General features: G+C 53.7%; 1 protein-coding gene across 1 annotated transcript; it reads right to left on the bottom strand.

Moving 5' to 3' along the window:
- Positions 1-525: 525 nt before the first annotated feature.
- On the bottom strand, positions 526-9,696 carry LOC132217263 (cationic amino acid transporter 3-like). Its single transcript, XM_059667356.1, has 11 exons — positions 9,324-9,696; positions 7,589-7,744; positions 4,549-4,726; positions 4,035-4,147; positions 3,658-3,880; positions 2,635-2,774; positions 2,422-2,524; positions 1,692-1,894; positions 1,120-1,286; positions 739-847; positions 526-617 (listed from the first exon to the last, which is right to left on the bottom strand). The coding sequence occupies exons 1-11, from the start codon at positions 9,694-9,696 to the stop codon at positions 526-528; spliced, it is 1,857 nt and encodes a 618-aa protein (XP_059523339.1).
- Between the last annotated feature and the right edge of the window lie 2,975 nt (positions 9,697-12,671).

Genomic DNA, 12,671 nt, shown 5'->3' with positions numbered 1-12,671 from the left:
TCAGTACAACACAGGAACATAGTCAAAAATATTATAATAAATATTACAGTCAGGGGATCCCTGCATAAATTACATAAATATCTCACCACGATGCTGTATATCTGAAATGAATATAATACTGAATGTCAACTGTAATTGAGAAAAAACCTTTTTTAATTAAAAATTACGCCCCAAAAGTGCACTGTTGACACCACAGAGTTGAAACAGGTCTTTGCAACCAGGGGCAATCTGTTCTCTCTGGAAGTAGGCACAGGGGGGTCCCCGCTGTGCGGGGAATATTTCATTTCCTCCTCCGGTGGCCAGCGGGTCACAGTCCGACTTGCGTTGCGAGAGCGCATCTCTCTGCCCCGCACAGTGTGCACTGTCCGCGTGTGTGTCTGCCTTGACAAGTGGACACTGAGCAGGGCTCGGGGTGTGTCCCACCTTCACACTCCATAGAGGCTCTGAGGCTCCGAGGAACCGGAAGAGGCTGCAGCGTGAGGAGATGCCAGGCAGCATCTGGCTCCCGTGGTCACGCTAATCCCACTAGAGGCGTGTGTGAAAGCTGGAGGCGGCTGGCTGTGGCTCACTGGTCTCCAAGCTGTGCCGGATCCCGTATCCAAAGTATATGGCGAAGCCTGGGACAGACACGGGACCATGAGAAGGGACAGTGCCCCCTGGGCCTCCTGTTACGGCACCTGAGACGGCCGAGTGGGAATGGAGTGGAGGTTGGGTTCGGTCCCCCAAGAGGCCACTTACCAATCGCCATCCAGATGCCAAACTGGGCCCAGGTCATAGAGGTCATCTGCATCATCAAGTACATGTTCACAAAGATGCTGACCAGGGGCAGGACAGGCAGGGCGGGGACCTGTGGGCAAAGTCAGGTCATCCCCGAACACACCAGACGCTGCAGAGGGACACCCCGCCCCCACCCACGGGTGGGAAGAGAGAGCTCAGTCCTGCTCAGGCTACGCCCTCGATGCCAAGTCAGAGGGGGAACCCCACCGCATGCTCCTGAGCGGAGTGTGGGTGGGGGAGCAGCCCATTCCTTGTACCACTCCCACTGCCTTCCCTGGTCCAGCGAGGCAGGCAGAGTTCATTCCCTCCAGGCAGGTAGACTGGGGTCCCCAGGTCACGCACCTTGAAGCTAAGAGGAGCTGGGCTCTGGGGCTGCCTCCAGAGGATGAAAGTGAGCCCCACAATGAGCAGCAGCAGCAGAGCAGTCACCGCCGTGGCCATTGGGTCCCCGGAGACCAGACGGCCGGGCCACTGGGCCAGGACTAGGCTCAGGACGGTCAGCAGGAGAGCTGCCGGGGCGGGGGGCAGAGAACAGGTCAAGGTCAGAAGCCAAAAGGGTCAAGGGCTTGGGTCACATCCCATCCTCAGACTGCCCACCCCAACATGGGCCGTCACGCCCTGGCCGGGGTCACTCATGGTTAGAGCGCCAGCCCGAGCACCTCAGGGTCACAGGTTTGGTTCATGGACATGTGCCTGGGTGGCAGGTTCTACCCCTAGTGCGGGAGGCATCCGATCTGTGTGTCTCTCCCACATCGATGTTTCTCCCCGCGACCCCACCCCCAGTTCCACTCTCTCTAAAAATCAATGGCGTGACATCAGGAACAAAAATATGGGCCGTCACCTGTCCAACAGTCCTCCACAGGCACCCCCTCCCGCCTCATCCCGTCACCACCCAAGAGCCAGCCACTGCTCACCCAGCAGCAAGGCACACTCATAGACGATGCGGCCAGATTGCGGGGTGGGGACGGCGCTCTCGGGGCTCCACAGGCTGCTTAGGGCGCCCCCCATTCCTGCTTCACATACAGGTTCCTGGGAACTGGCGTCAAGCCCGGGCTTTATCTCCGTTATTTCCACCTCCGTCTTCTCGTTCTGGCTTAAATGCTGGTCTGGCTGGTACCTGGATGAGAGACATGCCTGCCACCTTCACACGGCCCCTCCCCCAGCCGAGTGGAGCAGCACCCTGAGGAGGCCGCACCAAGGCAATAGAGGAGCTGCCCCCCACCCCCCATCAGGACCCTCGGGTTCAAGCCCTGGCCCGGGGGGCTCAGCTGGGGGAGCATCCTCCACTGCATCTAAGGTCCCAGGTTCCATGTGTGGTCAGGGCACAGGCCCAGCTGTGGGTTCGTCCCCAGTCCGAGTGTATATGGGAGGCAACCACAATGCCTCTCTGTCTCTTTCTCTCTCTTCCCTCAGCAGCCCAAGCCGCGGTGGCTCATGGTTGAGCGTTGATGACCGAAGAACCAGGAGGTCCCGGTTCGATTCCCAGTCAGGGCACATGCCCGGGTGGCGGGTTTGGTCCCCAGAGAGGGGCTGTGCGGGAGGCAGCCGATCAGAGATTCTCTGTCATCATTGATGTTTCTGTCTCTCCCCTCCCCTCCCTCCCTCTCTGAAATCAATTTTAAAATCATCTTAGCGGGGCCTCACCTGAGAACCAGCACGGAAAAGGCCACCAGGGCGTACGCCAGCAGGGTCCCGATCGACATGAGGTCCACCAGGTTGTTCAGCTCGAAGAGGAAAGCCATGAGCGCTGCAGGGAGGGCAGACACCGTCAGACACCGTGGGGAGAGGGCGAGGACCCGCTGGGCACATCCCAGCGGAGCGGCTTGCATGGCAACGGGGCGGGTTTGGCTTATTCACCTGCAAGACTCCCAGATACTACGGTGGCTGCGATGGGGGTGTGTGTTCGGGGGTGGACCCGGGCCAGTGCCCGGAACAGGAGTCCGTCCTCTGCCATGGCCAAGATCACCCGCGGCATGGGGAACATGGCGCCCAGGAGGCTGGCGGGGGGAAGGGAAACGTGTGAGGTGATCGCCAGCGGGCAGGCTGGGCTTCCCAGGCCTGGCCCACACTTCGCTGTTGTTCATCCTCACCTGGGGATGTTTTTCCATTGATTTTTATTTATTTATTTTAAAATATATTTTATTGCCGAAACCGGTTTGGCTCAGTGGATAGAGCGTCGGCTTGCAGACTGAGAGGTCCCAGGTTCGATTCTGGTCAAGGGCATGTACCTGGGTTGCGGGCACTTCTCCAGTGGGAGATGTGCAAGGAGGCAGCTGATCGATGTTTCTCTCTCATCGATGTTTCTAACTCTCTATCTCTCTCCCTTCCTCTCTGTGAAAAATCAATAAAATATATTTTTTTTAAAAAAAGATCATTTAAAAAATATATATATATATATTTTATTGATTTTTTTACAGAGAGGAAGGGAGAGAGATAGAGAGTCAGAAACATCAATCAGCTGCCTCCTGCACATCTCCTACTGGGGATATGCCTGCAACCAAAGTACATGCCCTTGACCGGAATCGAACCTGGGACCTTTCAGTCCACAGGCCAATGCTCTATCCACTGAGCCAAACTGGTTTCAGCTCCATTGATTTTTAGAGAGAGAGTGGAAGGGAGGGGGAGAGACAGAGAGAGAAACATCAATGTGAGAGACACATCCATTGATCGCCTCCTGCCCCCACCCCGAACAAGACTGGGGATCGAACCTTGACCAGAACTGAACCCGGGAGCCTTCAGTCCACAGGCCGACGTCCTAGCCACTGAGCCCAGCCGGCTAGGGCGTCTACACGGCTCGAGGTGTGCCTCCCCTCGTCTCTCCACCCCAGGCTGGGGCAGCTGGGGGCGGGAGCAGACGGGGAGGCAGCTGATGGGACTGACCTGGACGAAAGGGCACACAGGGTCCCCACAGCCACCACGTATCGGGCCCAGGGCCAGCCCGCGTGGAGGAAGGCCTCTGGCAGGGGGCTGTCGGAGTCGATCTGGTAGTAGGGCACCGTGAGGGTGAGCGCCGCCGAGACCCCAAAATACGCCAAGAAGCAGACGAAGAGCGAGATCACGGTGCCCAGGGGCACGGCCCGCTGAGGGTTGCGGGCTTCTTCCCCTGCGGGGTGGGAGGGGGGTGGGGTCAGGGACACACACCGAGGGGAAGGCACAAAACCCTCTTCCTTCTGGAACTCCCGGCAGCCGGGCCAACCTTCCACCAACCCTGTGCCCAAGGGCGGCCCACGCCCCCCGTGGGGCAGCCTGACCGTTACCTGCAGTGGCGATGCAGTCAAAACCAACGAACGCATAGAAGCACGTGGCTGCTCCGCGGAGAACCCCCTCAAAGCCAAAAGGTACGAACCCCCCGGAGCCCAGAGGGCCCAGGCTGCGGTGAGAGAAGGACGAGGAAGAAGAGGGGTGAGCAGGTCGGCCATCTCTACGGGACCACAGCCCCGGTCCATTCCCCCCACCACCGGCCCCACCGCCCAGATCTGCTTCCCGCCACATTCCCAGCTCTGCACTCCACACACGTCTGTGGCCAAGAGTGCCCTCATACCAGGCCGGTGTGGCTCAGTGGTTGAGCATCGACCTATGAACCAGGAGGTCAAAGTTCAGTTCCCGGTCAGGGCACAGGCCCGGGTTGTGGGCTCGATCCCCGGTGTGGGGCGTGCAGGAGGCAGCCGATTATTGATTCTCTGTCATCATTGATGTTTCTCTCTCCCTCTCCCTTCCTTTCTACAATCATCAATAAAAAATATATTTAAGAACAAAAATTGCCCTCCTGACCTCAAGGTGCCATTGGTCTTAGATTTGGTCAACTCGTAGTCCTGCTCCGTGAGCTGCCAGTGGTGCAGACGTCCATTAATGAAGCCAGAGAGGACGATGAAACCGAGAACCAAGAGGTTCACGCCCGTGAATATCTTGGTAACCAGGGCTGACTCGCGAACTCCCAGGACCAGGACACCTGTGGGGAGACGGAACAGAAAACTAGACAGAAAGCCAAAGAGTGGTTCCCGGGTGCAGGGCGGGGACTGCTGAATGGGTGCAGGGTTTCCTCTGGAGGCGATGAAAATGTTCTGGAACTAGAGGAAGGTGGTTGCACAATATTTGGAGTGTACTTAGGAGCCACTGTTTCGCACCCTTTAAAATGGTGGGTTTTGCCCCAACTGGTTGGGCTCAGTGGATAGTGTTGGCCCTTTGACTGAGAGGTCCCAGATTCCATTGCAGTCAAGGGCATGTACCTCGGTTGCAGGCCGGACCACTGGCCCCAGTCAGGGCGGGAGTGTGAGGCAACCCATCTTTGTGTCTCTCTCACATCATTGGTGTTTCTTTTACTCAGTCTCCCCCCCTCCCACTCTCTCTAAAAATCAATGGAAAAATATCCTTGGATGAGGATTAACAAAAAATAAAAATGAAAAAAATTGATGGTTGATTTTTAAAAAAACACATATTTTATTGATTTTTTACAGAGAGGAAGGGAGAGAGATAGAGTCAGAAACATCGATGAGAGAGAAACATCGATCAGCTGCCTCCTGTACACCTCCCACTGGGGATGTGCCCACAGCCAAGGTACATGCCCTTGACCGGAATCAAACCCGGGACCCTTCAATTTGTAGGCTGACGCTCTATCCACTGAGCCCAATCGATTACGGCAATGGTTGATTTCTTTTAAGAACTTTATTGGTTTTAGAAAGAGGGAGGGGAAGAGAGGAAGAGAGAGAGAGAGAGAGAGAGAGAGAGAAGAGAAAACACACTGATAGGCTGCCTCCTGTATGTGCCCCAACCTGAATTGAATGTTGGGATCAAACCAGCCACCTAGGTATGTGCCCTGAACTGGAATCTACCCGCCACCTTGCGGTGCACGGAATCACACCCAAGGGAGTCACACACCAGGGCTGAAATTGCTGATTTTTTTTTTCCAAGTCTCACCTGAGGATATTTTCCCATTGATTTTAGGGAGAGTGGAAGAGAGAGAGAAAGACAGAAACATCCATGTGATAGGAACACATCGACTGGTTGCCTCCTACCAGGGCCTGGACCCAAGGAACCTGTAACCAAGGTACATGCCCTTGACCGGAATCGAACCCAGAGGCCGATTTGGTCTGTAGGCCAATGCACTATCCACTGAGACAAACCGGCTAGGGCCATGGTTGGAAAACTGGGGCTGATGAACCACATTTGGCTTTTTGGCCCCTTGAGTGTGGCTCTTCCTAAGCCTTAGGAGGACTAATTAAATTAATAACAATGTACCTACCTATATAGTTTAAGTTTAAAAAATTTGGCTCTCAAAAGAAATTTCAGTTGTTGTACTGTTGATATTTGGCTCTGTTGACTAATGAGTTTGCCGACCACTGGGCTAGGGCATAGGGCTAATTTTTTTTTTTTTTTTAAATATACTCCATTGATCTTTTACAGAGAGGAAGGGAGAGAGATAGAGAGTCAGAAACATCGATGAGAGAGAAACATCGATCAGCCACCTCCTGCACATCCCCCACTGAGGATGTGCCCACAACCCAGGCACATGCCCCTGACCGGAATCGAACCTGGGACCCCCCAGTCCGCAGGCCGACGCTCCATCCACTGAGCCAAACCGGTTTCGGCAGGGCTAATTTTTTATCATGGTAACCAGCTCATAGTATAAATAGTTATGAAATCACCACCTTAAACTTACACAATGTTATAAGTCAATTCTATCTCAATAAAGCTGTGGGGAAATCTCTCTATATAAAAGCCTAATATGCAAATTGTCTTCATGGGAGTTCAACTGGCAGATTGACTGCTCGCTATGACATGAGCTGACCATCAGGGGGCAGCGTGGAAAGAAGAAAGACCCCCGGCCAGCAGCAAGGGAAGGAAGGCCCTGGCCGGCAGGTGGAAGGCCCCAATCGACCCTGATTGCTGGCCAGGTTTAGGGGACCTACCTGTGCACTGGGCCTCTAGTAATAAAATAAAATGGTTCATTTTCCATTATGGGAATGTCACCTCCATTTCTGTTTTAATGATACAAAATAATTTTTTTTAAAGCTTTGGTCTTAGTACAGAGGAAGTTACTGGTTCTCAGCTGGAGGTGACCTTGTCCCACAGGGACATTTGGCGATGTCCTAGACATTCCAATTGCTCCATTTGAGGGGGGGGCGGGGGGGCGCCCCTGGCATCCAGTGAGTAGATGATTGGAGGATCGCTCAATATCTTAGGATGATCTTTTTTTTTCATATTTATTGTTGAAAGTATTACCTATGCCCCCTTCCCCCCCCATTAATCCCTTATAGCCTGCCCCCCCCACCCCAGACTTTCATCACCCTATTGTCTGTGTCCATGGGTTACACATATATGCATACAAAGTCTTGGGTTGATCTCTTCCCATCCACACTCACTTTCCCTCTGAGATTCTAGTCTGTTAATTTTTTTTTTTAAATGAAATCCTACAGCCCTGGCCAGTTTGGCTCAATGGATAGAGCATCTGCCTGGGGACTGAGGGATCCTGGGTTCGATTCCAGTCAGGGGCACATGCCTGGGTTGTGGGCTTGATTCCCAGTAGGGGGCGTGTGGGAGGCAGCCGATCAGTGATTCCCTCTCATCACTGATGTTTCTCTCCCTTCCTCTCTGAAATCAATAAAAATATATTTAAAAAATAAAAGGTCCAGCTCAAAATGAGTTCCAAGGGTGGGAACAATGTCGACATCTTGCCTTCCTGTTTCTCCCACGGAAAAATCCCCTTTTCCGGCCTCACATCTCCCCACCCCTTCGCCACAGCCAAGCCTTCCCCGCCCCAGCCGCTCCCCCTCCATGCCCCGCTCATCCCATCCCCTCTCTGGCCCCGCCTCACCTGTGAGCAGCAGCACCAGGCCCAGCGAGAAGAAGTCCAGGTAGCTGGCCAGGAAGGGCACACGCAGAGGCACGCTCTCCTGCAGCGCCCGAGACATGTGGTGCCCGGTCAGGCTGTCGATGGTGGTGCTCCAGGCCCTGGCCACACTGGCGCTGCCTGCAGCCAGAAGGAGGCACATTGGTTCACAGAACGGCCAGCACCCCTGCTGGGCACCAGGGCTCAGGTTTTGGGGGAAAACAAACATGCAAAAGAGTCATCTCAAAGAGGTTCCTTTCTGCTTCCCCCGCCCCCTTTTTAATAATATTTTTTAGCCCTAACCGGTTTGGCTCAGTGGATAGAGCCTCAGCCTGTGGACTCAAGGGTCCCAGGTTCGATTCCGGTCAAGGGCATGTACCTCAGTTGCGGGCACATTCCCAGTAGAGAGTGTGCCGGAGGCAGCTGATCGATGTTTCTCTCTCATCGATGTTTCTAACTCTCTATCCCCCTCCCTTACTCTCTGTAAAAAAAATCAATAAAATATATTTTTTTAAAAAACATTTTTTAATTTGTTATTTTAGAGCAAGGAAGAGCGAGGGAGAGAAAGAGAGAGAAACCTCAAACCAGCAATCTTGGAAGATGGGAATAACTTTCTAATCAACTGAGCTACCAGGCCAAGGACGCCTCCTTCTCATGGGGTGGGGAGAGGAGACCCATGTTTCACACAACAGGTGAACTATTTAATTTGTTAGAAGGAGTCCGTGTTATGCAAAAAAGGACAACACGGGAGAAGGCCCTGGAGGGCTGGGAGGTGAGGGGTGACATTTTAAATTGGGCCCGGCCGGTGTGGCTCAGTGGTTGAGCGTCGACCTAGGAACCAGGAGGTCTTAGTTCAATTCCTGGTTAGGGCACATGCCCGGGTTGCGGGCTTGATCCCCAGTGTGGGGCGTGCAGGAGGCAGCCGATCGATGATTCTCTCTCATGACTGATGTTTCTGTCTCTCCTCCTTCCCTCTCTGAAATCAACAAAAATGTGTTTTATTTAAAAGAAATGTTAAATCGGGTGGTCAGGGGGGTCTCCTGAAGCCAGCAGCGGCCGAGCGGAGACCTCACCATGGTGAGGCAGGAGCCTTGGGACCCTTCTCTCACCCACGGGGACCCTTCCCCGGTTCCTACCCTTCCCACTGCTTCCTGGTTGTTGTCGTTCTAGAACAGCGGTTCTCAACCTTCCTAATGCCGCGCCCCTTTAATATAGTTCCTCATGTTGTCCTGACCCCCCATTTCATTGTTACAAATTCAACATAACGAAAGCGTAGTGATTCATCACAAAAACAATATGTAATTATATGTGTGTTTTCCGATGGTCTTAGGCGACCCCTGTGAAAGGGTCGTCCGACCCCCAAAGGGGTCGCGACCCACAGGTTGAGAACCACTGTTCTAGAATATATTTTGTTGATTTTACAGAGAGGAAGGGAGAGGGGTAGAGAGTGAGAAACATTGATGAGAGAGAAGCATCCATCAGCTGCCTCCTGCCCGCCCCCTACTGGGGATGGAGCCTGCAACCGAGGTACATGCCCTCGGCCAGAATCCAACCCGGGACCCTTCAGTCCGCAGGCCGACAGCTAGGCCTAGGGCAACAGTGTGGGGGTGTTCCTCACAGTCACCCACTTCCCCTCAAAGCTGGACCCCCAAGTGCTCATGAAGGAGGATGAAGACCCCACCCCCCTCCTGTTGTCCCCCCCAGGGCCCCGCCGTCTCACCAATGACATAGGAGAGGATGAGGTTCCACCCGGTGACGAAGGCGCACAGCTGTCCCACGGTGACGTAGCTGTAGAGATAGGCAGACCCGGAGCCGGGCACCCGCGCCCCGAACTCCGCGTAGCACAGCCCAGACAGCACGCACGTCACGGCGGCCACCAAGAAGCAGAGGACGATGGCCGGTCCCGCCTTGTCCCTGGCCACCTCCCCGGCCAGGATGTACACTCCCGCCCCCAGGGTGCTGCCCACCCCGAGGGCCACCAGGTCCAGGGTGCTCAGGCACCGGGCCAGGCCGCCGCCAGACCCCTCCCGCCTCTCCAGGGGCCGCCTGCGCACCAGCTTCTCACAAAACCGGCCCAGGCGTCCACACAGCATCTTGGGTGGAGCTGAGCCGGAGGCACAGATCTGCGGGGAGAGAAAGACAGGAGGCCATCAGGAATGTCCGCCCAGCCTGGCTGGCCGTGTGGCTCAGTGGTCAGGGCCTCAGCCTGCGGACCGATGGGTCCCGGGTTCCATTCCCGGTCAAGGGCACCTACCTTGCTTACAGGGTCAACCCCTGGCCCAGAGGGCGACCAATCCATGTATCTCTCAGACACGGATGTTTCTCTCTCTCTCTCCTTCCCTCCCTTCTCTCCCTTCCACCTTTTCCCTACAAATCAATGGAAGAAAATATCCTTCAATGAGAATTTTAAAAAAATTTAAAAAAAAAAGTCAAATAAAATAAAATAAAATGAGAAAGTCCCCCTAGGCTGGCTGGTGTGGCTCCACTGGCTCGAGGGCCTGCACTGCCCCATGCTGCACAGACCTCGCTCTGTCCTCCCTTCTTTTACAAAACAGGGAAATCTTCCTATTATCATGGTGTCCTCCCTGTCCTCGCCTGGGCGATAAGAGAGCTCACAGGCGAAGGTTTGTCTGCCGAGACCCTTGAAACTTTCTGGGGGGTTTTGGGTTGTGTGTGTATTTTTTTTCCTGTGGTTTTTTTTTTTTTCCCGATCTGATCTTTATATTTATTTATTTGTTTGTTTGTTTGTTTGTTTGTTTATTTATTTTAAATAAACATCGATCAGCTGCCTCCTGCACACTCCCTACTGGGGATGTGCCCACAACCCAGGTGCATGCCCTCGACGGGAATCGAACCTGGGACCCTTCAGTCAGCAGGCCGGCGCTCCACCCACTGAGCCAAACCGGTCAGGGCTGAAATCAATATATTTTAAAAAAACAAAACAAAAACGGGAAGGAATTTCTGACCCAGCCTATACAACTTCAGTGAACCGGAGACCCTTATGCTGAGTGAAATAAGCCAGTCACCCACAGACAGGCCCTGTAGGACGCCACTTCGAAGCAGTACCCAGAGTTGTCCCATTCATGGAAGGAGCATGGGAGGGGGGCCGGGTGGGAAGGGGGAGGGGTGAAGTACAAAGCGGCGGTTACAGAGATATGAAATACAGCGCAGGGAATACAGGCGATCATACTGTAGCCCTGGCCGGTGTGGCTCACTTGTTTGGAGCATTGTCCCCTAAAACCAAAAATGCATCCCCTAAAACCAAAACACGTGGATTCCCGGTCAGTCAGGACACATCCCTAGGTTTCGGGTTTGTTGCTTGTGGGGGCACTTCCAAGAGGCAACCAGTGGATGTCTCACTCCTCTCTCTCCCTGTCCCTTCCTCTCTCTCTAAAATAAACATATCGCCCTGGCCGGTTTGGCTCACTGGATAGAGTGTCAGCCTGGGGACTGAAAAGTCCCGGGTTCGATTCCGGTCGAGGGCATGTACCTTGGTTGCAGGCACATCGCCAGTAGGGGGTGTGCAGGAGGCAGCTGATCGATGTTTCTCTCTCATCGATGTTTCTAACTCTCTATCCCTCTCCCTTCCTCTCTGTAAAAAATCAATAAAATATATTTAAAAAAAAAATAAAGTAAACATATGGCCTGGCCGGCCAGCATGGCACAGTGGTTCAGAGTCGACCTGTGAACCAGGAGGTCATGGTTTGATTCCCGGTCAGGGCACAGGCCCAGGTTGAGGGCTGGATCCCCAGTGCTGGGGCCTGCAGGAGGCAGCGGATCAATGATTCTCTCTCACCATGGATGTTTCTACCTCTCTCTCCCTCTCCCTTCCTCTTTGGAATCAATAAAAACACCTATTTTTTTTTTAAAGTAAACGAAAGAAAAAGTAAAAAAATAATTTAAAACGTATATTTAATATATAAATAAATCAAATAAACATATCCTCAGAGTAGGATTTTTTTAAAAAATATATATTTTATTAATTTTTTACGGAGAGGAAGGGAGAGAGATAGAGAGCCAGAGACATCGATGAGAGAGAAACATCGATCAGCTGCCTCCTGCACACCCCCGCACTGGGGTCGTGCCCGCAACCAAGGTACATGCCCCCGACCGGAATCGAACCTGGGACCTTTCAGTCCGTAGGCCGACGCACTATCCACTGAGCAAACCGGCTTCGGCAGAGTAGGATTTTTTAAAAAAACTATTTAAAAAAATAAATAGCGCTGGCTGGTTGCTCAGTGGTTAGAGCATCCCATCGGCACATGGACTGAAGGGTCCCGGGTTTGGTTCCGGCCCAGACCACGCACCTCGGTTGCAGGCGCACCCTAAGCCCCGGTCCTGGCACGTGCACATGCGGGAGGCAACCAATATATCTAAGATCGATATTTTTTTTCTCACTCTACCTCTCTCTTCCCCTCTCTCTAAAAAATCTGTGTGTGGGGGGAAGAGATCCTCAGGTGGGGACTCCTAACAGAAATAACAATTAAAAACGAAAAAACACCAGCCTCAGAGCCCAAGGACACACGTCCAACTTCCCCCACCTCCACCCCCACCCCTTCTCTCTCTCTCACACACACAGCTCCGCTCCGGCTTTGATCAGGAAAATGGGTCTTTTCCAGCCTTGAAATGGAGCCGGGCTGAGCACCCAGCTGCAGGCCGGATCGCCCAGGCCTCGGGGGGATGTCTGAACCCTCGCGCCCCCTCGTCTCCAGCCTAGGAGGGCCAGGTACCCAGACTTACCGGCCTGACTGCAGACACAGTGAGAGCAGACTGAGAGCAGACGCTGCTCCTGGGTCGCACACGCAGCCTGTGAGTTTGAGTGAAACCCGGGAGCAAAGGCTGATAAAATCTCTCAACTCTGAGCTGGAAACGCCTAAAAGCCCACCTCCCCCTGGCTGGGCAGGGCGTCGAGGTGGGGCCAGCCGGGCGGACAGGAGCCTGCAGCGAAGGAGGCTGCTGTGTTTGCCCTCAAGGTGTCATGAAGGCCCCAGGGCTGCGGAACAATAGTAAATTACAGTTAAATTAGGTCATCAAAGCCTCTGGCTCTGTTACAGGACCACAGCTCCCT

This window comes from Myotis daubentonii, chromosome 15, assembly GCF_963259705.1.
Source record: "Myotis daubentonii chromosome 15, mMyoDau2.1, whole genome shotgun sequence".
Classification (NCBI taxonomy): domain Eukaryota; kingdom Metazoa; phylum Chordata; class Mammalia; order Chiroptera; family Vespertilionidae; genus Myotis; species Myotis daubentonii.
This window is presented reverse-complemented; position numbering and strand designations above follow the sequence as displayed.